The 27,215-nt window shown below is 41.5% G+C and overlaps 1 protein-coding gene across 3 annotated transcripts in view; it reads left to right on the top strand.

Annotated features, from left to right (window-relative positions):
* Nucleotides 1-27,215, top strand: part of ATP13A2 (ATPase cation transporting 13A2) — a 199,552-nt gene that overhangs the window by 16,946 nt on the left and 155,391 nt on the right. For 2 of the 3 annotated variants that reach the window (XM_030186145.1, XM_030186146.1), the window contains exon 1: nucleotides 13,841-13,909. The exons of the other annotated variant lie outside the window; for it this stretch is intronic. In XM_030186145.1, the coding sequence (XP_030042005.1) occupies nucleotides 13,891-13,909 (19 nt within the window). In that variant the 5' untranslated portion in view covers nucleotides 13,841-13,890. Of the gene's footprint in view, nucleotides 1-13,840; nucleotides 13,910-27,215 lie in introns of those variants that run through there. 3 annotated transcript variants of the gene reach the window in all.

The following is a 27,215-nucleotide window of genomic DNA, read 5'->3' as shown; positions in this document are numbered from 1 at the left end:
GCGGTGGTTTGCTATCCAGTGTATGTGCCCAGCTCCTCCTGGGAAGTTCTCCAGAGCCTCCACGGGCTTGCTGCTTGGCTTGCCTGGCTCCTTCAGGCTCCAAGCAAAGCCAACTCTCCCTTTCAAATTCAAGCCTCAATCAGGTTCCACCAGTAGCGATGCGTTCTCTCACTGGCACGTGTCCCTATTGGTGGAACCAGAATGAGGCTTGAATTTGAAAAAAAACACTGAGCTTTAAGCGGAGTGGCGGAAGCCTGTTTGCATTCATCATGAATTACGCCGACAAGCCGAGAGGAAGGAGAGAGATGGTCATGGGGAGACGTTGGAGAACCACTCAAAAAGCCACGCAGAACCAAAATATCATCCCAAAAGATAGTGGGCTGCAACACAGGTATTTTGCCCGCAGACAATCTAAAAATGAAAAACAAAAACAAAAAAAAAAGCAACACAGTAATTGGGTTGACCTAGAGGGGCATAATTGAACAAAAACGTCTATCTCCATGGGTGTTTATCTCCGAGAACGGGTCCGTGAAGGGGTGGACCGAACCGTATTTTCGGAAAAAATAGACGTCCATGTTTTATTCGACAATTTGTGAGCTGGGCGTTTTTGTTTTTCAGTGATAATGGAAAATGAAAGCGCCCAGCTCAAAAACGAATAAATCCAAGGCATTTGTTCGTGGGAGGGGCCAGGATTCGTAGTGCACTGGTCCCCCTCACATGCCAGGACACCAACCGGGCACCCTAGGGGGCACTTTTACAAAAAAAAAAAGGTAAAAGAGCTCCCAGGTGCATAGCACCCTTCCCTGGGGTGTTGAGCCCCCCAAATCCCCCTCAAAACCCACCGCCCACAAGTCTACACCATTACTATAGCCCTAAGGGGTGAAGGGGGGCACCTGCATGTGGGTACAGTGGGTTTGGGGGGCGGTTCGGAGGGCTCCCATTTACCAGCACAAGTGTAACAGGTGGGGGGGGGATGGGCCTGGGTCCACCTGCCTGAAGTCCACTGCACCCCCTAATAACTGCTCTAGTGACCTGCATACTGCTGCCAGGGAGGTGGGTATGACATTTGAGGGTGAAAATAAAAAGTTGTGAAACGGCATATTTTGTGGTGGGAGGGGGTTTGTGACCACTGGGGGAGTGAGGGGAAGTCATTCCCGATTCCCTCCAGTGGTCATCTGGTCATTTAGGGCACTTTTTGGGGCCTTATTCGTGGAAAAACAGGGTCCAGGAAAAGTGCCCTAAATTCTCGCTAAAAACGCATATTTTTTTTCCATTATTGGCGAAAGGCGCCCATCTCTGATCGGCCGATAACCACGCCCCAGTTCCGCCTTCACCACGCCCCCATCAACTTTGTCCGCATCCGCAACGGAGTGCAGTTGAAAACGTCCAAATTCGGCTTTCCATTATACCGCTTTATTCGTTTTTGTGAGATAAACGTCGCAATATAGGCGTTTTTCTTTTTCAATTATAAGCTGGCTAGTAAGCTTTGCAGTTTTTCTGCTACCTTCCGCACATCTTAACACCTAATTCAGGTCAGTTGCGCTTTGACTTCTCCTCCAGGCAAAGAACAGAAAGTAACTTAAGACAAAGTTTATGCCCAGCTACTGTCCTTTTTAAAGTTCTTGGCTGTTATAGTTAAGTTTCTACCTCTAGAAGAAAGTTTTAGTTTAAAACTAAGTACATAAGTGTTGCCATACTGGGACAGACCGAAAGCCCATCAAGCCCTGTATCCTGTTTCCAACAGTGGCCAATCCAAGTCACAAGTACCTGTTAAGATCCCAAAACATTACAATACATTTTATGCTGCTTATCCTAGCAATGGATTTTCCCATTTTAATAATGGCTTATGGACTTTTCCTTTAGGAAGCTTTCTAAACCTTTTTTAAACCCTGCTAAGCTAACTGCTTTTACTGCATTCTCTGGCAACAAATTCCACAGTTTAATTACGCATTGAGTGAAGAAGTATTTTCTCCGATTTGTATCAAGTTAAATCCAGACTCAGACTCCTAGTGACCACACAATGAGGGACCCCTTGGTATAATACAGGAGTGGTTTGCCATTGCTTTCTCCTGAGCGTGGAGAGTTAAATGACTTGCTGACGGCCACAAGGAGCTGCTGTGGAATTCGATTTAGTTAAATGTTACTGTAGTACTTTTCTTTAGTATCATCCCTCCAGTGAGTATGTCAGATTTGATTGTGTTATGATCATTATTGCCAAGCCATCCCACCTCTGTTACCCCTTTGTATGTTTAACTAAATCTAGAAATATGATGGATAGATAGACAGAGGTGCATAGCTTCTGAAACGTGCTCGGTAAAGGAGTCTTCACCATTCTGTTTTTTTTTTAATATGGTTTGAAGTTTCTCGCAAACAGATATTCCTTTTGGTTTGTGCTCAGGATAGAAAGAAGGTCTCTTGTTAAATATTTTAGGTCTGCATTTCTAAAGTAGGCTGTGAAAACTGTTAGGCTGTTTATAGCCATTCTGCTGCTGTTTTACATTCTTTAATGTAGGAGGAGTGGCCTAGTGGTTAGGGTGGTGGACTTTGGTCCTGAGGAACTGAGGAACTGAGTTCGATTCCCGGCACAGGCAGCTCCTTGTGACTCTGGGTAAGTCACTTAACCCTCCATTGCCTGCCACATTGAGCCTGCCATGAGTGGGAAAGCGCGGGGTACAAATGTAACAAAAAAATAAATAAATAATTTGTAATTTATCTATTTGTATTTCTTATCTTTTCATCATTTTTAAAATTTTTTTAAATTTATTTTGAGCTGCATTTCAATTAAAATTTTAATTGTGATTGTGTGATTAAAGGTATGTTATATCTCCCCCCCCCCCCCCCTCCATCATCTTGTGACTTTGGGCAATGGAAAGTTAAGTGGCAAGGAGGTGGGGGGGGGGGGGGGGAATAAATAACATACCTTCTTCCAGGTACTTATGACCTGGATTGGCCACTGCTGGAAACGGGATACTGGGCTAGATGGACCATTGATCTGACCCAATATGGCTATTCTTAAGTTCTTAATTGCGTGATTAATCACGTTTAAACTTTTATTGAAATGCAGCTGTAAAATATCTGTGTCCTGTTTAGTGGCTGCCTCTTATCCGTGCATTGCTAAACAAAATGTGCAGATCAAATTATAAAATGTCAGTTGGGTTTGTATGTCTGTAATTGTATGAATCCTGTGGTTGTTGGCTCCCCCTGCTGGCACTTCAGAATAGCACATGGGGCAACTTCAGGTGAATGGTCTCCGGTTCACATGTGCAGTTACTCATCCTGCAGAAGTGTCTTAGGAGAGAGATAGGAAATCTTTATCGAAAAAGCTGTTTGATGCCTGCATATTCCTAGACTTTTAGCAATGACATTACTAAGCTTTAAATACTTCTGACGTACTCATTAGGAAATGAGCAGAAACATTTTTTTTTTGTTACATTTGTACCCCGCGCTTTCCCACTCATGACAGGCTCTATGCGGCAGGCAATGGAGGGTTAAGTGACTTGCCCAGAGTCACAAGGAGCTGCCTGTGCCGGGAATCGAACTCAGTTCCTCAGGACCAAAGTCCACCACCCTAACCACTAGGCCACTCCTCCACATTCATGACAATCGTTTGAAGAAAATTATTCAAATCAAGTTCCGTAGTAAAGGTTTAGGCTAAATAAACAATTATAAACTTGGTATCACCGTGAATATTTTATAACCAGATCAGGGTTGACCCTACTATTAGGCCGGCACAGGCAATCGCCTTGGGCCACAGCATCTGTGGGGCGTCAAAGAACAGCTGCAGTCAATGCAAAACAATAGGTCCTAACAACTTCACAAACTGAAAGAAACAGGGTGATCATGATTGTGACAGCGAGGGGCCTAAAAGTTATTGGGGAGTGAGGGGAGGTTGTTTGCAAGACTGAATGTTTGCCTAGGGTGTCTAATATTCTTATACTGTCCAGACAAGACATTGATATAAATGCTAGCAGGTACCTGGTGCAACCTAGTAACTAAATAATCATAAACAAGGTAGGGTAGCCAAAAATAACAAACTGTATTGTTTTTCCATGAATAATGATTATGTAAACATTAAACACAGTCGGTCCCTGAAGTAATGAGCTGGAAGTAGGGCTATGCTTTGGGTAGCTGAAGGTTCTGCTTCCTTTCTTATGTCTGCTTACCTGCTTACGATGGCAGGTTGTTAGAGAATTAAGGTCATTTTTATTTATTTAGACTTATTCACTGCCTTAAGAGATTCCGCCAAGGCAGTGGACAGCAAATTCATCTTGGTACATAAGAATAGCCATACTGGGTCAGACCAGTAGTCCATCTAGCCCAATATCCTGCTTCCAACAGTCGCCAATCTAGTTTGCTACAGATCCCAGGGCAAGCAGTGGCGTCACCTAATTATCTCAGTAGCAGACTGTGGATTTTTCCTCCAGGAACTTGTCTAAACCTTTTTTTAAAGCCCGATATGCTAATGCTGTAACCACATCCTCCTTTTTGTCCGATGATCAATCGTGCCCATAGCAGAAGTGTAGAACAGCAGTTTAAATGGGGCTTCTCTGAACAATTAGGTATTTTGACTGTTTATTTTGGTTTGTTTATTAAGCATAATATCACATATTGACATGAGGGAGGTATTTGAAGGGGATTGGACATGGGTATTTTGGGGACAGATAGGTGTAATATTGTGTATAACCAACTCAATGAACAGTGTATTGTCGACTTTTTCATTTATTGACTTCCTTAATACTAATTATAAGATTTGACAATAATAAGTTAGGGTTGGGGGAATGAGTACATTTTAAAAAGTTTGATGAAGGACCAAACCCATTTGTCTTTACTGTATAATCTTTGATGTTTGACACTTTGTATACCCAGATTATTGAATGTATTTAAAGTAATTGGCCATCAATAAAGGTGAATCATAAATGGGGCTTCTCTGAACCCTGTAGAATGGGCAGCTCCCCCATAACCAGGAAACAGTGGCGATTCAAAGTTCTGCTGAGGCATCTCAGTAGAGGACAGACCTTGGAGTGCAGCAGGGACAGACTAAAGCAACTTTGGATCTTACTCTGAGAAGATCGGGCATTGCAAGCAAAACCAGAGTCCTTGCACAGGAAACTGAGTAGATTGTTGAGAGCTAAGAACCAGGCTGTTTCTGATTCTGGAATTTGGGTCACTATGGGAGGCCATAAGTGACATGGGTTCTTTTGTGCTGGCAACTATTAAGCAAAACGTTAAAGATACAATGGGGTATTATTTTTCTGATGCTGTTCTCGTTCAAGCCCAGGTCTCTGGTCAACAGCTCTCAGGATTGGATTCTTTAAAGATTAAGGTACAGACTGGAGAGTTTAGAAACAGCCGCTCTTAAGGATGAAAATTGAATTCATCATCGTTTGGAATAACTGGAAAACCAAATTAGGACACACAATTTGAGACAACTAAACTTTCCTAAGTCTCCTTTGGTATCTGCTTTGGATATGTTTAAAAAGTATTTGGAACAGGTTGTAAAGATGCCGGCAGATTCATTACCCCCTAAGATCTGGTAGTTCAGAGTACCGGAGTCAGAGAGAGGTTGAAATGTACCTAATATCATTTTTGGAATCTTCATTCAAAGTTGTTATGCAGAGAACTAAGTTGCTGGTTTCATTTGCGCTTTAATTGCAGTACTGTTTTGAAACTTTCCTTTTGTTACATCTGTGCTCACCTCGCTCTCTGGTGGCCAGAACTGGTGACTGCTGTGGACCGTCACCCGTTCCAGATTTCAGCCCAGTCCGGTCCGGATCTTCTGGGCTGCCAGACTTGCTTGCTTGGATTGAACCTACACAGCACCCGTAGATTCCTGGTGATGGTTGCAGCTGAGCTCCAGGTGCTGCTGGGCTTATTAGCAGTGTTGCCAGATGGGTGGGTTTCCCACCCAATTGGGCTGGTTTTTAAGCCAGGGTGCTGGAAATTTTCGAAGGCTGCAGGCTGCGGGAAATTGGGCTTCTTTTTCATTGCAGCTGTGTGGGGTTTGCTCTTTTTTCGGGGGCTTCTATTGGTCCAATTTTGTCCAATAGAAGCTTTTCCGGGGTAGGGTTGACATCAGGGGCGGGGTTAATGACATCAGAGGTGATGTCAGGGGCGGGGCTAATGACATCAGAGGTGACGGGGTGGGGTCGGTGACATTGGGGGTGGGGTTTGACTTTGGGTGGGTTTTGGGCTGGTTTAGGGCCGATTTGGGGTGGGGAAAATTTTTCCCATCTGCCCATGCTGCTTATTAGCCATTCTGAAACCTTGCTGCTTTGCCTTTGCATTGCGTCTAAGGCCCTGGTATGTTAGTGCTTTTTGCTCTGCTGCCTAGTTTGAATCCTTGCCTTGATTCTTGTCTGTTCTAGCCAATCAGTGTGTAGTTAGTTTAGGTTGTTGTTAGTTTGCTAGTCTTGTCTCTGGGCTTTAGTTTTGTGTTTAGTCTTTGTCTGTTTGTGTCTTAGTGGCTGCTCTGCAGCTTTTAGTTCTGTGTCTTGTTAGTCAGTGTTTTTTCTCCCTGTTTAGAGGCTGCTTGCAGCTTCCAGTTTCTGTCCCCTGGCTTCTCTATTCCCTGCCTTGTGTTGTATTGTCTTTCTGTGAGTTCTAGCCCAGGCTTCTGCCTTGCTGTCCCTGTAGATTCCTTTCCCCTCTGACCCTTAGTTCTTGTTCAGCCTGTGGGTATCCAGCTCCTGCCCTGCCCTGCAAAGTCCTGCCGGTCGCTTGAACCCAGAGGCTTAACTTCTGGGGGACAGCGGCTAGCGCAGGTGAAGACTAGGGTTCCTACTTTGCCTGTTCTAGCCTGCTTGCCTCAGCTGCAACTCCAGTCCGGGGTTCCAGTCCTGTTCTGTCCTGTCTCTGGTTTGGGGGTGGTTTTGCCTGCCACTGCTGCTCCTCGGCAGTGGCCCAAGGGCTCACAAACCCAGTTTGCAGCTTTGAAAACGTGACACCTTTAGACCTTTTAGAAACATTTTTGGGATCTAAAATAAGAGTTTGTTCTGATCTGGCTAGAGATACGCAGATGAGGCCTAAGGCTTTCCTGGCTCTTAGATCTACGGTACAAGCTGTGTAAAGATTTCCTTGTGAATGTTTTTTGTTTTTGAGCATAGTTCCCCTTAATCAGCTTCCTTCCAAGAGATTTACCCTTCTTTGCCAATACATCCACACAGCTGAACCGTTCTCCATCCAATTCAGTTGCCTGATTTTGACATGGATTATCCCCCAAGGTGGATGAAATCGGTCCAGAAGGTGTGTACTAAAATGGGCAGTGGTCTTCATCATAAGGCATAAGGGGACAGATTTAAAGTTCTCAATATGTGCACTTTGGAGAAGCGGTGGGTAGGCAGAGAGATAAAATACCTCCATGGCATAAATGCACAGAAAGCAGGACTCTTTCAATTGAAAGGAAAGTCTGGAATGAAGGTGAAATGGAATAAACTCGGGCGTAATCTAAGGAAATATTTCTTTACAGAAGGGAAGGTGGATATGAAGACTGTACTTGAATTCAAGGAAACATGGGATAAGCAAAGAGAATTTCAGAGAGGGAGGAGGCTATTTTAGAGCTTAATAGTTGGTATGGATGGGGAGACTTGATAGGCCAAATGGTCTTTATCTGCTTTAATTTTCTCTGTTTCTGTGTTTCAAAAGCATAGCACCTTCCCCAGTACCTGATAGCTCAAGTTCTGATCAGTTGTTTAATCAAGCCATCATAAGAACATAAGCATTGCAGTACTGGGACAGACCGAAGGTCCCTCAAGCCCAGCATCCTGTTTCCAACAGTGGCCAAACCAGTTTACAAGTACCTGACAAGATCCCAAAACAGTACAATACATTTTATGCTGCTTATCCTAGAAATACTGTCAATAGCCCGCAGCTAAACTCTACTATCTCTAATTAAAATAAGAAATGCACATGGGTAGTGCTGCAATCCAGAGAGAAAACGTGCTGTGGTAGGCACACACTACTACTGTGGGGGAATCTTATATATCCCTAAAGGAGAAGTCTCCTATATTATGCAGCTATTTTCACTTCACCTGATGGTGAATCTTAAACGCTGCCTGTATTAATCATTGACTCTCCTTCCTCCTCCCACCTATGTTAATTCAGTGCTTACAGGAGCAAATTAAGGAGCAAGTGTTATCCTAGAAATAAGCAGTGAATTTTCCCAAGTCCATCCTAATAATGACTTATACTCCATCTTTTTATTTATTTATTATTTTAAATTATAATTAACAAGGACATCCTTGTAACAGAAATACAGGCAGGTAATATTACAATAAGCATTCAAAGTCAATCATTTAAGTGAAATTTTAAGAAGAAAAATAGAAAGATTAGGGTTCAATCATTCCATTAGCAGAATATTATATTCCCTTTCTTAGACCCCAAATAACTGGGGGGGGGGGGGGGGGGGGGAATAATGAATTAGAAACATATTCTAGTAGATAATTAAACTGTAAGAAAAGACTGAGTAATCTCAAGGTTAAACATTATTTCAGTTGTTTCAGTTCTATAAACGATTTCAGTTGTTCCGGTGAAAAGAAAGTATATTTAGTTTGACCTAATTTTACTACACATTTGCAAGGATATGCAAGAAAAAAAGAACCCCCAATGTCTATTGTCTTTTGTTTCAAGGCAAGAAATGCCTTCCTTTGTTGTTGTGTTTGTTTAGTCACATCAGAATATATCCAAACTTTGGAACCACAATATTGAGCTTTAGAGTTTCTGAAATAGAGCCTCAAAATAGTGTTATAGTCCTGCTCAAAAACAAGAGAAATAATCATTGTAGCTCTATCCATTATTATATTAGAGGATTGCTCCAGTATGTCAGAAATATTTTGTAAATCAGGAATATCATTTTCAGCGCCTCATACACCACTGGGTTTAGGAATATAATAAATCTTGTTTAGTGGGGGCATAGCCTCAGGAGGAATATTCAAAATTTCAGTCAAATATCTTTGAAGAGTATCTGTCGGCGTTACCCCTGCTAATTTTGGAAAATTTAAGAGGCGGAGATTAAGGCGCCTATTAAAATTCTCAGTTTGCTCAATTTTTCTTCTAATATCCATACTATCTTTACTAACCACATTTTTAAAGTCTTTTAATAAATCAACTTCTTTTTGCAAGGATGTCACTTGCGTTGTTAAATCTTCTTTCACAGAATCTACAGTTGATTTTAATTCTTCAAATTTAGTGTTAAGTTTTACAACATCATCTGACGTCTTCTGAAGTGTAGTATTGATCCGGTCCAGCATCACCATTAACGTTTGTAGAGTCACCTCCAAGTTCTGTACTAAAGAAGTCGAACTTCCTTCAGTATTCTGCGTCGCTTGTGTGCCTGGGTCCTCACCGGACGCCCCTCCCGACACATCTTCGGAGTCACTGGGGTTTCCCACCAGGGCCGCTTTCGACGCCGGACAAAGAGGGATCAGCGAAAGAGATGGTGGAGACAGGGAGGCTTCCTCTCCCGGCGGGGAGCCCGCTTCTCCGGACACCTCCGCAATGGGATCCTCTCCCTGTTGAAGCCTGGAGATACCAGGGAAGAAGCGCTCCAACGACGCTTGAGTCGGGGAAGAGGTTGAGGTAGGTTGAGGAACTATTCTCAACGTTCCTTTGCGTTTAGAATGTGGCATTTCGAGGAAAGTAAGTCATTACAGCTCAACGGCGAAGAGAGCGCTTTAGCAACCAACCGGTCCGGCAGCCATCTATACTCCATCTTAAAAAAAAAAATAAGATTTGTCTGTTGCTGGCAAATTGGTGTTCCTTGTTTGTTGTACTCTTAGTAAAGATGTATTTATTTGCCGTTCTACATCTTTTGCTCTGGTAGGCAAATCCTGAATTAAATAGTTTTGAAAACTTTGCAGTAAGTAAATATTAGAGGCTGAAAAACCATGATTTGTCATTGAAAGCCCAACCCATAATAATCTAGATATTTACCAATGGGTACAGCTTAGTGGACCATGACATTTGGATTATAAGAGTCGTGAAAATCAAAGCAAAATGATACCTTAATTACAGGGATTTCACATTACTTGTGAAAGCATTTTACTTCATCCATGAAGGAAGGGAAAGCTGCAGTCTGCTCAACACATCAAATGTGCCCATTTTATGTCTTACCACAAGATTGCTTTCATTTTTATCCTAAATTATGTTGTTTCTTTTATAAAATAAAAGATTTGACCCCTTTCATTTTGACCACTTCCCTTGGTTTTAAACATTTTTTTTATTGTCCACTCTTCGGCTGTTCATACTGTATTCATGTGCTTCAGATGCCAATGTGATGCCTGTATAGGGCTCTGAGAGGGACTGGCAAAGCAGCAACCCTAATTTACTTAAGCTTCACAATGATGAGACTTGGTTAATGAAGGGGACCTTTAAGATCCTGAACCACTGTGTCAGCCTAGTGGATCAGTGGCTGTGCACTGCCATGCAAATATTAAAGTTAAATCTTTCAAATCCTGAGTCAGCCATAGCTAGGGATAGAAAAATCTAGGCAGATCAAGACCATTTGGCCTATCCAGTCTTCCCATCCATGCTATCTACTCTTCCTCTCACTCCCTTAGAGATCCTATATACTTGTCTCCCATTCTCTCTTGAATTCAGATACTATTTTTGCTCCACCACTTCCACCGGGAGGCCATTCCATGAATTCACTACCCTTTCCGTGAAGAAGTACATCCTGAGTCTATTCCCTTTCACCTTCATCCTATGCCCCCTCATTCCAGAGTTTCCATTCAGTTGAAAGAGACTCACCTCCTGTGCATTTATGCTGCATAGGTATTTAAATATCTCTATCGTATCTCTCCTTTGCAGCAGATGAATCCAGAAACTGATGGAGATGAGATCACTAAACTGAAGGCAGTGGTACCAGATGGCCAGCCCCTCCTTCATTTAGTCTTTCTCTATCTCCAGCAGGTGGTAGATGGCTCTTCAACAACTCCTGAATTCTGCCTTTCTGGGACTCCTCTTGTTAGGCCAGTTGAGGGTTTGGGGGCGATTGACCAGGCAGTGTCAGCCTTGGGGGTATACCTGGTTCTCTGCGTCCCTGCCTCTCCCTGTGGTCCCCTTTCTCCCAATGGTTTTCTTCGCTGAGTGGTCTAGCCTTCCTCATACTTTAAAAAAAAAGGGAGAACCACATTTGTTCAGCTGTTCCCAATTAGTTACACACCGATTGGATGTTTCCAGAAGGAGCCGGTCCGTAAGAGATTCAGGCCTTGTTATGTCGAGATCTTTTTCTGCAATTCTCAGAGTCTGAGATTACTTTACAGACAGTTCCTTCCTTTTTGCCGAAATTAGTTTCTACTTTTCATGTTAATCGACCTCTTTTCCTTCCCTCCTTTCAGGAGGAGGACTTCCCTTTGGATTTTGAGAAACTGCGACTCTTAGACGTCCAACAGGCTCTTTTCCGATATTTACGGATGTCTAATGATTTTTGATGCTCGGATCATCTTTTTGTCTTCACTGGGCCCCAGAGGGGGCAAGCTGCTTCTAAACTGACTATAGCCTGTTGGATTAAGGAAGCTATAGTCTCTGCATATATTTTGCTTGACCACTGCCCTCCGGAGGATCTACAAGCCCACTCCACTAGAGGACAGGCAGCATCGTGGATGGAAACGGGCTTTTTTTTTCTCTTGATGAGATTTGCAAATTTCATCAAGAGAAAAAACATCCACTTGGTACCATTTCGAAAAAGAATGCGCCAAAGACCAAGTGGATGTGACAGCATTGATGAATGTGGTTTTTGGTGCGACTGTGCTATCACTGGGAACAGCGGCTTCCCACCCTCTTTAGGCATTGCTTTGGTACATCCCATCGGTTTCTGGATTCATCTGCTGCAAGGACAAGGAAGGTAAAATTATGCCTTACCTGTTGATAATTTTCTTTTCTTTACTGCAGCAGATGAATCCAGGATCCTTCCTTATATTTACCATGGTCTTTATTCTTAAAAAAAAATAATAATAATAATTCAATTTTTGCTGCTGCAGAGAATCTCTGAGTGGCTGTTTGGTACATCTGATGCTGTTATGGTGATTCTGTTATAGTTAGTTGGTGAGGAAGGCTTCTAGGCTCTGTGCAAGTCACTTAACCCTTCATTGCCTCTGGTACAAAATAAGTACCTGAATATATGTAAACCGCTTTGAATGTAGTTGCAAAAACCTCAGAAAGGCGGTATATCAAGTCCCATTTCCCTTTCCCTTTTGCCTGTTTTCTGCTTTGTGATTAGACTAAGTAAAGGAGGGGCTGGCGGTCTGGTACCACTGCCTTCAGTTTAGTGATCTCTGTCTCCACCTGCTGGTAGAGGGCACAACCTATCAGTTTCTGGATTCATCTGCTGCAGTAAAGGAAAGAAAATTATCAGCAGGTAATGAATAATTTTACCTTCCTACCTTCCTTCCAAACTGTACATATTGAGATCTCTAATTTTTTCCCTATACACTTTATGTCGAAGACCAGTGACCATTTTAGTAGCCGCCCTCTGGATCGACTCCACAGTTGCTGGGAGGAGGCAAACTGAGTCATTGTACAACAGCAGCACCTAGTGGCTGAATTTAGGGCCTGTGATCGCAGTGTTGCAGAAGGAGCCCTGGTGTGTGGTATGTGGCCCCTGGCCCCTCTGGGCTGAGTTCAGAAATGACACAAAATAGAGAAAAAATTGTTCTGGTAATTATGAATAACTGTAAAACACCATTGTAATTCCACCAAAATGTAAATTGTGAACCACTTTGAATTGAAACCTGTTTTTCGATTTTGATAACAGTGGGATACAAGAATGCATTCATGCATAAATAGAATGAAAGTGCATAAAATCAGATTCCTGCCCTGGTTCCAACTGAATCACTTGGTTCTCATGCAAACTCTGGAATACTTGGGAGTTCGCTTCAGCACTGTAAGGGGGAAAGTGTTCTTGATGAATCATAAAAGATAGAAGATACAAGCTACAGAATCAGATTTGCCTGTTGTTGCATAAGAGCAGGAAACATCTTGTCATCAAAATTTTCCCACCAGCCAGTGCCTTTGCAACAGATCTCCTAGGGTTGTCTAGTGTGTGTTGCAGCCTTGCTCCAGTTTGTCTCCTGTTCCTGCCTTTGTCTTGTGCTAGCCCTGCTCAGTGGTCCAGCCTTGCTTCAGCCCTGTCACCCAGCTCCAGCCTTGTCCAGGTGTCTCGCCCGCTGCCAGTCGGGCCTAGCCAACCCTCCGGTTGGCTAGGTAGAGTCAACTCAGCTGTGAACCAAGGGCTCACCCCAGGTGGTGACACAGATACTGCCTTTAGCATTATGGTGACTTGAGACCCTGCATTAGTACTTTTAGCTTTGATCTCTAAGCTTTTGGCATATTCAGGTAATGATCACAGCAGGCTGTGTGGTGGGATCCTGTGCAGGAGAAAGACATGCTCTGTTTCTGTTCCTTCTAGTGCAAAGCTCAACTGAGGAAAAAAGGGGGTTTTATCCAGTGCCAAAGCTGGTGTAGACACCTTGATTCACAGTCAGTAAATTGCTGCTTCATTGCAACTTGCCCTTTCCCTTTCTAACTGAAATGTAGTTAGTGAGGTGCTGTAACAAGTGGAGGCTGAAGTGCTTCTTCAGTCCTGCCTTACCTATGGCAGGATTGGCTCTAAGAGCAGAGGTGGCTGCAGATGATGGGAGACCTGAAAGGAGTGGGCAGTGGTGTGTTCTCTCTGCTGTAGCACTGATGAAAGCAACTTTGATCTGAGAGGTGGAGGCTTAGCTATTTTGTTTTTCTAAAGAGGGAACAGTTTTCAAGCAGGGGGATGTAGAGCATCTCCTAGCAACATCGGGTGCAGGAAATTGAGTTCCAGTCTGAGGCTTTTATTGGCAATGCAGCAGCAGCAGGGAGTCGGAAGGAGCTGCCAGAGAAAATCAGAGTAATCCATACTGTACCATGTATGGAGACAAGAAAGGTAAGGGCGATGTCAATTAAAAAAAAGAAATGGATGTTAAATCTGAGCATGCAGCGAGTTGCACCTTTCACACCTGGTAGCACCAATGAGGAAAAAGAAGCAAGTTTAAAACTGTTCAAGGTCGGCACCGGGCATGACTTGACAGATAATGGTCTCCACACAGAAGCACCTTTAGATTGATAGGGTGCAGTTGGTTTTTCAGTAGTACATTTTCTTAGCTGTGTGCATTGTTGCTGAATGAATTAATGTGCTGATCCTATTAGTCCACTCGAGAGTTATCAAACAAACTGCCTGCAGGTGCCACCTCATTTATTTGACTTTCTTGGGACAAATGCCACATGAATCAGGTTACTGAACATGTAAGAAGGTATTGTCTGCAGCTTTCTTACGGCTATTGTTCAGTTACAGAGTATTATCTTCTGCTTCCCATGGAAAGTCCTCCTGTCCCCAGTGCATTCCTGTACGCTCTGGGCTCTGACGTGAAATGGAATTCTCTGCATTCCCAGAAGCCTAGAAAGGGTCATGGCCAGTCAACCCACAAATCTTCCTGCGAATTTAATTACGGAGGTTAGTGATTAGGTGACTTCTTTAAGTAATCAGATCTTTACGATTCCATTTTACAGGTAAATATATTACCCAGGGAAGTTGAGAATTAGTAGCGGTGGGGTTAAAGCGGTTGATCTTTTGGAGAAGTTACATAAACCTATTTTGGATAAATTGCTCATGTTTGATCTATTCTTACTGTACACCGCCTTGAGTGAATTCCTTCAAAAAGGCGGTAAATAAATCCCAATAAATAAATAGCAGAAAACTTGAGCTGTGTTTATGCAAAGAAAGGTACCAGATTACAGATCAGTTTTTGGTCTTCTAACTTTAGTTATGCAGAGTGTTGGCTTAGGAAACCTTGAACCTTGCTTCTTCCTATGATCAATGTGTCCACAGTGATGCCAAGATCTTTTCTTCGTGGATGATTTATGACTCGGGGGCCCAGCATTTTGAACCTGTAGTTGGGATTATGTATCCCTATGTGCATCACTATGTACATTAAATCTCATCTGCCGTTTAGATGCCGGGTCGTCTCCTGCAAATCCTCGAGATCCTCGAACATTTTAATGACTGAATAATTTCTTGTCACCTGCAAAGTTGAACATCTTCCTAGCAAAGACACCTTTGCTAATGAGGCAGATAAACACATATGTTGTGTCATAAGTACATAAGTAATGCCACACTGGGAAAAGACCAAGGGTCCATCGAGCCCAGCATCCTGTCCACGACAGCGGCCAATCCAGGCCAAGTGTCTGTTTTAGAAAGACTGTTAAATCAGGCACTTTCAGTACTCTAACAGACGTTTAGTTCCCTGTGAATTTGTGTTGTGCAAACTGCCTCAGGGGTATGCATTGTCTCCTGAAGAAATTAAATAATTCCAATCAATGTCAGATTTACAAAAAGGTTTTTGTATGGTGAAGATAAAGGGTTGTTTATATTGCGTTATTTAGGGTCTGTAGTGGATGTTTGTTCTCCTGAAATTTTAAAATCCATGCAGCATGTTGTAATTCCTGAAATGATGATGATGAATGTGTTTTTGAAAGTGGGATATTGTCCTCCTGAGCTAAAATTGGTAATGGTGCATCCAGTTATAAAGAATGAAAAGGCATGGGGTTCATAGGGTAGATGTTTTGTCAAACTATCGTCCTCTTTCAGTTCTTCCTGTGCTAGTCAACGTCTTAGAACTGGCTGTTTATAATCAACTTGATAATTTTATGCCTCTCTGGACATAACAGCAGCCTTTGACGTTGTAGGTCACAATACAATATTTCAACGCCTCGGTGCATGTGGCCTTGCGAAAACTATTTTAGATTAGTTCCATTCATTTTTGGATGACAGGAAGGCTGTGGTACATTTTGGATACGAAGCTGGGGTACTGCATGATCGGTTTTGTAAGCTACTTTCTTTTAACCTGTACCTCCAACTTTTGTGTCCTTTACTACGATCTTTCGGAGTTTCCTACAGGATTTATGCAGACGATATTCAAATTTATTTTATTTTACCTGTAACAGTGACTGATGTTTAATATGATTCCCCGATTGCAGTTGATTTTTGAAACAGTAATGGGTTGGTTAAAAAAGAATCATTTGCAAATGAATGCAACTGCCTTCACAATTGGAGACACAGGGTGTAACTGTTACAATTGTAATGCAGATAAGAATTTGGGAATTGTGGTAGATTCCACATTTACATTTAGAATGCAGGTGCAAGATTTGAATCGTTCTTTGTATTTTAAGTTGAGATTGCTGTCTTGATTGAATTGTTTTTTTGTCTTGGTATGATTTTAAAACAGTGTTGCAATCTATGGTGTTGAACTGCCTAGATTAGTGCAACGTTGTGTACCTTGGCTTGTCAAGGTATTTTCTTCAGGCATTTCAAACGATTATGAACTCTGCTGTGCGATTGTTGACCGGCCTTTCACATTTTGAACACGTTATTCCCTGTTTGAAGGGCCTGAAATGGTTACCAGTACAATGGAGAATAGTGTATAAATTGTTGATCATGATTCACCAAGCCGTTTACCAACATTAAGCTCACTACAGTGGTCTATGCCATCTCGATCTTTGCATTCTGAGCACCAGCATATGCTTATAATTCCTGCATTACAGCATGTGCGTTTGGAATTCACAAAACTGGGTACTTGTTCCATCAGAGGTCAACCTGCGGCTCAAATGCGAAACTAGTAAATCAGCATTTTGGACACACCTGAAAGACTTTTTGTGGTTTAAGGCTTTTTATAATTCTAATTGATGATGTATTTATGATCTATCTTGAGCTTGTAGGTTTTTAGTATTTGTTGATTATTTTATTAATGTTTATCATAATGGTGGACTAACAAATAATAAATCTAATCTAATTTAGTTCTTGCATCTAATTAATTAGTTTTCCTACATTGGTAGATTGTTTTATAAAACAACTTATACACCTATCTTCCTTTATAAAGTCACCTTTATAACGTTATCCCATGTTTCTTGTTTTATTATTGAATCATTTTTATTGTTATGAATGTTATGTGTACCTCACTTTGATATATGTATTAAGAGGTAGTATATTAAGGGGACGGGGAGAGGGATCTTGGGGTGATAGTATCTGAGGATCTGAAGGCGACGAAACAGTGTGACAAGGCGGTGGCTGTAACTAGAAGGTTGCTAGGCTGTATAGAGAGAGGTGTGACCAGCAGAAGAAAAGAGGTTTTAATGCCCCTGTATAAGTCGTTGGTGAGGCCCCACCTGGAGTACTGTGTTCAGTTTTGGAAGCCGTATCTTGCTAAGGATGTAAAAAGAATTGAAGCGGTGCAAAGAAAAGCTACGAGAATGGTATGGGATTTGCGTTACAAGACGTATGAGGAGAGACTTGCAGACCTGAACTTGTATACCCTGGAGGAAAGGAGAAACAGGGGTGATATGATACAGTTGTTCAAATATCTGAAAGGTATTAATCCGCAAATGAACCTTTTCCGTAGATGGGAAGGCGTTAGAACTAGAGGACATGAAATGAGATTGAAGGGGGGCAGACTCAAGAAAAACGTCAGGAAGCATTTTTTCACGGAGAGAATGGTGGATACTTGGAATGCCCTCCCGCGGGAGGTGGTGGAGATGAAAACGGTAACAGAATTCAAAAGTGTGTGGGGTAAATAAAGGAATCCTTTTCAGAAGGAATGGATCCTCAGAAGCTTAGCCGAGATTACGTGGCAGAGCCGGTGGGGGGAGGCGGCGGGGCTGGTGGTTGGGAGACGGGGCAAGACTTCTACGGTCTGTGCCCTGAAAATGACAGATACAAATCAAGGTAAGGTATACACACAAAAAGTAGCACATATGAGTTTATCTTGTTGGGCAGACTGGATGGACCTTGCAGGTCTTTTTCTGCTGTCATCTACTATGTTACTATATCAAGTTAATTAAACTTTTAGGTCCTCATATTCAAAAAGAGATGGGCTTTTAAGTTGTTGCCTTAACTCCAAAAATAGGAGTCTAGATTTTTCTGCGCCTAAATTTCAGACTGCCAATTTATTTTCCTAAATTTGAGAGCCTAATTTAAGAGTGAGTTACTGAAATAGCAGCTTCCATGGAACAGGCATGGCAACATTCTTCTCGCTAGCTTTTTTTCAAGGATTTCTGATCACCCTTTAGGACAGGTTTTGAACTTCTATTAAGATTTCAAAAGTTTATCTTTTATTCCAAGACACACAAGTCCTTTTTGACATGACCCAGATTATCTCAGATCAAATGTTGTTAATTTGAACATAACCAAAATCAATGCAGACAAAGCAGCTATGCTATAATTATTGGGAGAGCTTAGTTTAAAAATGTGGGAAGGTCAGGTAGGTGATAAAAAGCTTTTCATACTTTCTTGTTGAGTTAGTAGGTGTGGTTATCCCGTACTGGACTGCAGCTGCTAAGTACAGTCTTCAGTGGCTGTCAGGGCTGCTCTGCACACGCTCTGAATGGATCCTGTACCCTCAGTGCTGAACTTCACCAGGCATTTGGACTATAAAAGGTAAAGGGAAGACGTATTGGTGTGGTTCAGATGGATAAACTTCTTTCTGTATTATACGTTCGTGTTGTGTGTGTGTAGCCCGGAGTTCTCCATTTTGTTTCTTTGTTATTGCCGTCACCTTTTTAGTCCTCCTCGATATAAACATTTCAAAGTTTGTCGTCATCCTTGTGAAGCTCCTTTACTTCCTTGTTAACAGCCCAGGAGAGAAGCTGAGCTGCTGACAATCTGATTTATGCTGCCACGTTTCCATGAAGGAGTCTCTTTGGCATGCTTTCAGCCAGGGAAGCTGATTTGTATGTTAGGTGGTTGGTGTATTCTAAATGCTTCAGTTCAGGTGTCTGGGTTTCCGTTGTGTCCATTGTAGCTCTGTGAGTGGTGCCAGGCATCTTGGATTCAGGGGCGCAGTGACTGTTACTAGCATTGTACCCTCTGCATGTGCTGAGCAGGGTGGTCAGGGAGCAGTGGATTATTCCTGCCACTGCACTTTAACCAGGGCTGGAGAATGAAATGTGGCTGCCAGCCGATGAGGGAAAGGGAAATGGGACTTGATATACCGCCTTTCTGTGGTTTTTGCAAGTACATTCAAAGCGGTTTACATATATTCAGGTACTTATTTTGTACCTGGGGCAAAGGAGGGTTAAGTGACTTACCCAGAGTCACAAGGACCTGCAGTGGGAATCGAACTCAGTTCCCCAGGATCAAAGTCCGCTGCACTAACCACTAGGCTACTCCTCCACTCATTCCACCAATAAGAGCCAACCTCCTCAGTGATGTCACAATGGCTTGATTGCCCGATACTTAGCTCACTTCTGATATTGTGATGTCATAAGGGAAAGGGGGAAAGGGAAATGGGACTTGATATACCGCCAGGGGGGAAAGGGAAATGGGACTTGATATACCGCCTTTCTGTGGTTTTTGCAAGTACATTCAAAGCGGTTTACATATATTCAGGTACTTATTTTGTACCTGGGGCAAAGGAGGGTTAAGTGACTTGCCCAGAGTCACAAGGAGCTGCAGTGGGAATCGAACTCAGTTCCCCAGGATCAAAGTCCACTGCTCTAACCACTAGGCTACTCCTCCACAAATAAACGCAATTCCCTCTTCTCCTTTTTAAATGCACCCCCCCAAGTCTGTTTAGTTTAGTAGTTCCTCCAAGTTAATTGTCTGCTATTTGATAGACCCTTCCTTCTACCCTTCTCATATTCTGAGTCTCGTCATTGCAGAAACAGTCCTGAGGTTAGGAACCAGCACCACAACACCTTCTAGAACCCTGTTTAATGGGCTGTAAATCTGGCCACTAGATGTCATACTTGATAATAGTCAAAACAACAACCAAAAGGTCAAGGTAAGAAAACCCCCCACGTGTAGTCCAGCAAACCAAGTACAGGAAAGTAGGGGTGGACCAAGAACTCTCATCAGCCAAAGGTAGATTGAAGTAACTTTATTCAGCACCAGATATGTATATGACCCAACATGGGTCTGTGTTTCAATGGAACTACCATCTGCTTCAGGTGTCAAGCACTAAATATATAAATACATAAAAAGAATTAAAATCAGAAGCATGATAAAATACATCTATTCATACATAAATATAATTTTAAAATGATACATAAATAATGATATAAATGGCATATTGACAAAGCACACACAAACCAGAAAACAGATGAAGACATCAAAACAATATGTGAAAACAGTAAATAAGGTAAGTCATGAAAAATTAGCAAAACTGACCTTGCGGTAAAAATCACAAAGTGTTGGGTGCAGAAAGTGGAGTAAAATATCTTCTAATAAAACTTAGATCAATGCAGAAAAATACACCGATTTATAATCCAAAAAAATGGAATAAACATTGGAATACATGATTAACAGACATAGTATCTGGGGAAAAAAAAGAGGGGTGGTTGATGGTCAGAAAGCAGTAGCATGGTCAACCAATGAAAAATGCTTATTAATTGAAATGTACATGAAACAATAAAAATGAGACAAAAAATGTGCATGAAAAAATAAAAAAAACATTTAAAAAATTTATTGTAATAATAACAACCCAGAGGAACCAGGTATGTGAGTAGCATGAACATCTTGTGAGTATACATCATACAGTGTGTAATATGCTTCCCAAAGAACTGAAACATGAATTAAAAAAAATAAAAAACGAAATAAAAAGTGGAAATTAAAAAATGGATAAAAGCCCTGATGAAACTGATAAAAATAAGGGGAGAGGAGAAAGTCCAAAGGGGAAAAAAAGTAATAATAAAAAGCAAGAAAGAAGAATGAATAAAAGTGAAAAAATAAATAGGCACTAAAGTGTCATGGACAATATGATGGGTTAAAGTTGAAACTGCAAAGCAAAAAAAGGAGAGTTAAAAAAGAAACTCAGTTAATCCATCATGAAAACTATAAAGCAGTAATGCTGTCTGTACCTGAGATCGGCATTGTATAAAAAGGAGGAAATGTAAAACCATGGAAAGTATGGAGTGAAAAACGATGTGTAAGCATAGCTAAAACTCAAAAGATTAAAAAAAACAGTAAAACTAAAAATAAGACAAGAAGAAAACAGAAAAAGTACCGATGGTAAAGCAAGTTGCTGAGAAACATATCAATGAAAAAAAAAACCTCTAAAACCACATTGTAGGCACAGAAAAATAGAGATCGTACTGGAAGGAAAAGAAAGGACAGAGAAGCCATCATGTATGTAAAAAACTAAAAAAAAAAAAAAAAAAAAACGAATAACCGAACTAAAAACTTGTGTCAATTATAAAAGAGACTATGGACTTCAAAATAATAATTAGCACTACCAGCTATAGCTTATGAAAGACTCTACGGACAAGACGCGCCGGAGCACCTAGGTTTTAGAGGAGGGAAAAAGGAAAAAAAAAATTTTCCTATTTCCCTCCTCTAAAACCTAGGTGCGTCTTATGGTCCGGTGCGTCTTATAGTCCGAAAAATATGGTATATAACATTGTAACATACTAGGAATAATTGTGTGTTTGTCATGAAGCTAGGCTAGAGAATTGGTTATGGTGAAACATATAAGAGAGAATGCAACATTAGTTTATTGTCTTTTCATAAGACATGCACTTAAAAGAAAAGCCTTTAGTAATTTACGGAATCTCAGATAATCTTCTAAGTAAGTACCTTAACTGCTTGGGTAGAGAATTCCAAAGTTTGGTACTTTGATATGTGAAGCCTGCAACAAGGATTGATTTGTAAGAAACACCTTTGCAGTTTGGATAATGGAGCGTGAAGTATTTTCTAGATGTTTTTATTGTATTACGTGAAGTTCAATCAATTAGTTGTTTCATGTAGGAGGGTGTTCAAAAGAGTTTTGGACATGTTCTCAGAGGAAAAGCCCGTAAATGATTAGCCAGAGAGACTTGGGAGAGCTATTGCTTATCCCTTGTAATAAGCTGTGAGAAACGTATCATTTTTTTTGGTATCCAGCCTGGCCATTGTTGGAGACAGGATACTAGGCTTGATGGTCTAACCCAGCATAGCTTATGGCATTTTGTGACATAACCTTTATAGTTTTCAACAGTGACTGAATAAAACTGCTGTCTCTTTCTGCGTTCGTCCCACCCAGTGCAAACATCCGTACCTTCTATTGGGGTTTTTTTTTTTTTTTTTGTAATTCTAGTTTGGCATCCCTGGCTGCAAAACTGGTTTAAAACGCTGATTGCTGTCCATCTTTCAGCTTGCAGTTTGTGCCTGTAGGATCTGATTTGCCCGAGTTAGAGCATTTGTGCTGAATAAATACTCTGTCATTCCTGGACAGCTTTCTAGTTATTTCTAAAATGTGTTGTGGCTGATCCAGGATACTGAAGAATATTCTTAAGAACAAAAAAAAACCAGATCATGCTTTGCTAGATTTTATAGATAGAAATTTTCCCCTCAAATAAAGGTTCACACATTGAACCCATTGCCTGGAGGGTAGTCTCTGAGTGAAATTTTGAGTTCATTTGTACATACAAATTGGCACAAGCTTGGGAGTTGTGAGCTGGTTATCTATCTACTTGACCCGGCATCTCTCATAGGATTTATAATTTGATTCCCTTTAAAACAATTCAAATCTATAAAAAAAATGAAAGTAAAGCATAGTAACAGATGGTGGCAGATAAGGACCTGCATGGTCCATCTGGTTTGCCCAACATAGAATATGTTTTTAGATTGTGTTATAAAATTATGTTGTGTCTTTGGTAAATAAGCACAACAACAAAAAAAATGCAGACGGATAATTCAAAAATACCCCATAATTATCCTGAGAGGAAGTGACATCAGCAGAGAAGATGGATGCCTGAACAGAGTGCTCGGTCTATAGCCCGAGCAATTTGCCAGAATCACTGACTTGGTGACTGCAGAATGGCTTCTGGTGAAGTGAGCACTTGTTGGAGGCACAAAACATTTTTATGGTGTCGGGGGGGGGGGGGGGGGGGGGAGCAAGGGGGAGAATGTGGCACCCTAAACAGGAGAGAAACTGGAGGGCCGGGGTCCACATGGAGTCAAAGTGGCCGTTGCCTGTAGCCCCAGATATGGATATTGAGGCCTTGGACTCGGGGTTCCGGATTAAATGAGGTCACCAAGGCGGACATGCATGCGTAGATGAGGGAGATGAAGACGGAAATTTTCTCAGTTAAAGAGCAGATTCTGGAGGTAATCCAAGATTTAAAAGCTGACCTCACGGACTTGAACAACTACATTGATGAGATGGAGGTGCTGCGGATGGACACTGTTGAGCAGGTGACTGCGGGTGCTCAGAGGGGCCTGGATGATGTGCAGGCAGAGTTTTTGAAACTTATCAATAAATTAGAGAACGTTGAGAACTGCACTTGTCAGATAAACTGTGGGTTCTCAGTGTGCCGGACACTGCCAAGTACAGCGATGCTGAGGACGTAACTAGACTGGTCTGCTGGCTCTTGCAGAATGAGGAGCTTGAGCCCTGGATTGAGAGAGCCACTGGGCCTTAGAGTCCCACATGTGATGACCTTGTCTATTTCCAGAGTTTTGTACTTAAAGAAAAATTATTACAAAGGGCACAATCCAATGGAATGGAGTTTTGAGTTGAGAACTATCAGGATTTGGCATATAAAGTCTACAAAACTGGAGAGCTTTCAAGATCACCATAGTTTTGACCAGAGCAAAAGCGAGCTGCTGCTGGACTTTGGGATTTTGGTGCCCTGGAATGGAGCTAATAGAAGCCTTAGAGTTTTTGTAAAGAGAAGGCATTGAGGTACCTCCTCAATCCTGACCAACAGGAGTCCCTGAACAAATAGTGCATGTAAACTGCTTTGTATTTACAGAAAGGTGGTATTTCAAGTGTGGAATAAACATAAACGTGCCAGCGGCTGGTGGGATTTTGCTGGCAGAAGGTAGACAGAAGAGAATATGCTGCCGGTGTGTCTGCAGGGCAGGGAACAGTGGCAGGCTTGAATTCATGATGTGCGACTTGATGGGTTTAGGAATATACTTGGGTTAATGACTGTTCCTGGACTTTTCCATATTATAAGGGACCCGTTATGGGAAACTGCTGTTGTAGACTGGGGATATGTTGGAGGGGGTAGGTTGGGAGGGGTGAGCAGGGGGAATATATGAATCGGTGGGAAGGGACTGGGAGGGTTGAGTCCTGATATTGGGGAATGTGAGTTAAAGTGGTGTCTTATAATTGCGAGGCCTGAATTCGCCACATAAACAGAGCATTGTTTCGCAAGTTCACTAAATTAAAGGCATCGATCTGTTTTGTGCAAGAGACACACCTGTTGTGGGCCCATGAGTGTATTTGACTGGCCAGTTAAATACTTTTGAATATTGGGCGGTGAGTCTTTGCTAATTTCAATGTTGGATGTGTTTAAAGCAGACTTTGATAAAGGGACGTTATTTTTTTTACTTTCCCTTGATATATCAGCAGCTTTTGATTCTACAGACCATCAAATCGTCTTAAAGAGATTAGAAATCAATTGAAATTAATGGAGTGATTTTGCATTGGTTTTCTTCATTTTTGTAAAATAGAAAATTTTGAGTTGTTAAAGGATCGCAGAGATACAGTTTTGTGGATATTCAGTCAGGAGTGTACTGCAAGGTTTCACATTATCAGCTACTGTTTCCAACACTTTTTTTTTTTTTTTTTTGCAACCTTTGTTTTTGTGTTAGGAGAATTAGGGCTTCAATATAGTTTTTATGCTGACAAAATCCAGTCTTTCTTTCGATATGCATCTACAATGTCAAACTCTATTGCATGTTTGTCTTTACTTGCAAGCAGTTAATTTGTGGTTTGAAGTTGAATATGACAAAAACCCAAGTATTGTTTCGTTCAAGTTATCCGGTATCAGGATTTCCAAAACGTTTTGAGGTTGATGGACAAATGATTGAAATTTATGATAAGGACCACTGGTGTGATCATAGATTCTTCTTTGACTATGAAAGAACACGTCAAAAAGATGGTGAAGACCTTCTTTTATAAACTTAAAATTATTAGGTGTTTAAGAGATTTCCTTTCCCCTGAGAATTTCACAATGGTAGCACCAAGTGTCATAATGCCTCATTTTGATTACTGCAATGGTTTATTGGTATGATTACCTAAAAAAGAATCCCTTAGGGCTTTATAGTTAGCACAAAATATGACCACATACCTGAAGCTTTAATCAGTTTAGAATACGATTTAAAAACATCATAGTATTGATTTTTAATGTTTCCAATTCCCTGTGTGATATCTTGATATGCTATATTTGCATACACCAATCAGACCTTTGAGATCTGCTTCATTGAGTGTGTTGAATGTGCCCTTCTACCAGCCAATTCACTTGGAAGAGTATAGATCATCAATTTTTTATGTTGCTGTCCCAAATTGTAGAATAGTCTGCCTGTTTCTTTAAGAACAATTAAGATGTTAGATCAGTTTAAAAAGTAATTGAAAACGTATTTGTTTCAAAGTGCCTTTATTACTGATAGTTGATGGATTGATGGTGCATAAGAACTGAAGTAACCTTGAAGAGATTAATATTGTACTGTATTATTGTAGTTAATGTGATGTGATTAATGTTTTTCTGGTTTGTGTAACTGTAAACTGCTAAGAATTGTAGATCACGCGGTCTTATAAGTTTTAGAAATAAATACATTGTTTTGTGTCATTTGCAATTCAAATCACCTCACTTGTTGTCCCGATTTCCAGATTGTTTCTAAATTTGTTAAATAGCACCAGTCCCAATACAGATCCCTGTGGCACTCCACTATTCACTCTCCTCTACTGAGAAAAATGGCCATTTAACCCTACCTCTGTTTTCTATCCATTAACCAGTTCCTAATCCACAACAGAACATTGCTTCCTATCCCATGACTACAATATCAAAGTACGTGGGCTAATCCTGAACCTTTTTACTTAGCGTTCAAGCATTTGTGCTCATTGCTTTCCGTTTATTGTTAATGAGTGACTTACTTAGATTTTTTTTTATATTAACTTTGTCTTCTTCGCTGCCATCATGCTTATGCTGGGGATGACTTTGAATCCCCCCCCCCCCCTACCTTCTAGTTTAAATGCCTAGAATGTCTGAATTTCTTATTAAATATCTATCATCTTTCCTTGCCCCAGAAAGATGTAGGCCATCATTTTGATTACTGCTGTTTTCTGTATATTGTACTATCCTGCTATGTATTTAAAACCTTCTCATTGACACCAGGCTTTGAGCAACTTATTGAACTTCTCTGTATTACATAGTCTTTCCTCTCCCTTTCCATAAGTAAGACTGTTGCTTCAGAAAAAGCAATAGTCCAAGCCAAAGACGGTAGCTTCTCCCCCCCCCCCCCCCCGTGGCGTAGCCACATGTGGGCCTGGGTGGGCCGGGGCCCACCCACTTAGGGCCCAGGCCCACCCAACAGTAGCACACATTTACTGGTAGCTGGTGGAGATCCCAAGCTCTGCCAGCTGAAGACTTTCCCCTGATGGTAACGAAAACGCTACTCTCCATGATACCGGCACCTGCACAAGCTCAGTTTTCAACACATGCTTGCTGCACTGTCAAGGTGGAAAGAAGCGTTTTCGCGCCAGCTGAGATTTTTTTTTTTTGGGGGGGGGGGAAGGTGGAGAACAATTGGTGCCCACCCACTTCTTGCCTAGGCCCACCTAAAATCTGTTGTCTGGCTACGCCCCTGTCTCCACCAGCAACACCACACCAAATGTGCTGCTGTTGGCCAGGTCATTTGTCCCCAGGTGGATTACAGTATCAGTGTTGGAATCCTTACTCTCTTCTCTGATCATATTCAGTATTTGGTTGTTATTCCTGTTAACAGAGGCATTTTACTTTCTTGGGACTCGTAGAGTGTGTTCCGAAGTTAGTGCCTCTGAAATGTCCTGCTTTGAGATAATTTGTCAGTACTTTGGGGATGTCTTTGGATTCAGTTACCTTCTTGGTCTCTGGTTTTACCTCAGTTCTTATTTTCTCAGCATCTTAATGCTTCACTGCAGGGAAATAATTACATAGGTGCAACAATTGCAAGTAGAATGCCTCTGTGTCGCAGGTCATAGGCGACCAGAGCCTACTGTGACCCATCTATTTTGGGGTTCCTTTTTTTTTCTTAGTGGTAGAGGTAAATTGGTTGAGAGTTGAGTAGTCCTGGAAACTTCTTTGTTTGTAGCCAATTCTTGTTTGGGTTTGCTGAACTCTTCTTTCATAGTATAAAGTTGGAGACAGATGGGGAAGCTCTGAGCCTACAGATGGTCTTCCTTAGGACTAAGGCACTACAGATATTGCATTGAATGAAAGCCATGTTGATTGGTTGT

Source organism: Microcaecilia unicolor, chromosome 13 (genome assembly GCF_901765095.1).
Source record: "Microcaecilia unicolor chromosome 13, aMicUni1.1, whole genome shotgun sequence".
NCBI lineage: Eukaryota > Metazoa > Chordata > Amphibia > Gymnophiona > Siphonopidae > Microcaecilia > Microcaecilia unicolor.
Note: the sequence above shows the minus strand (reverse complement) of the source record. Positions and strands in the feature narration are given on the sequence as shown.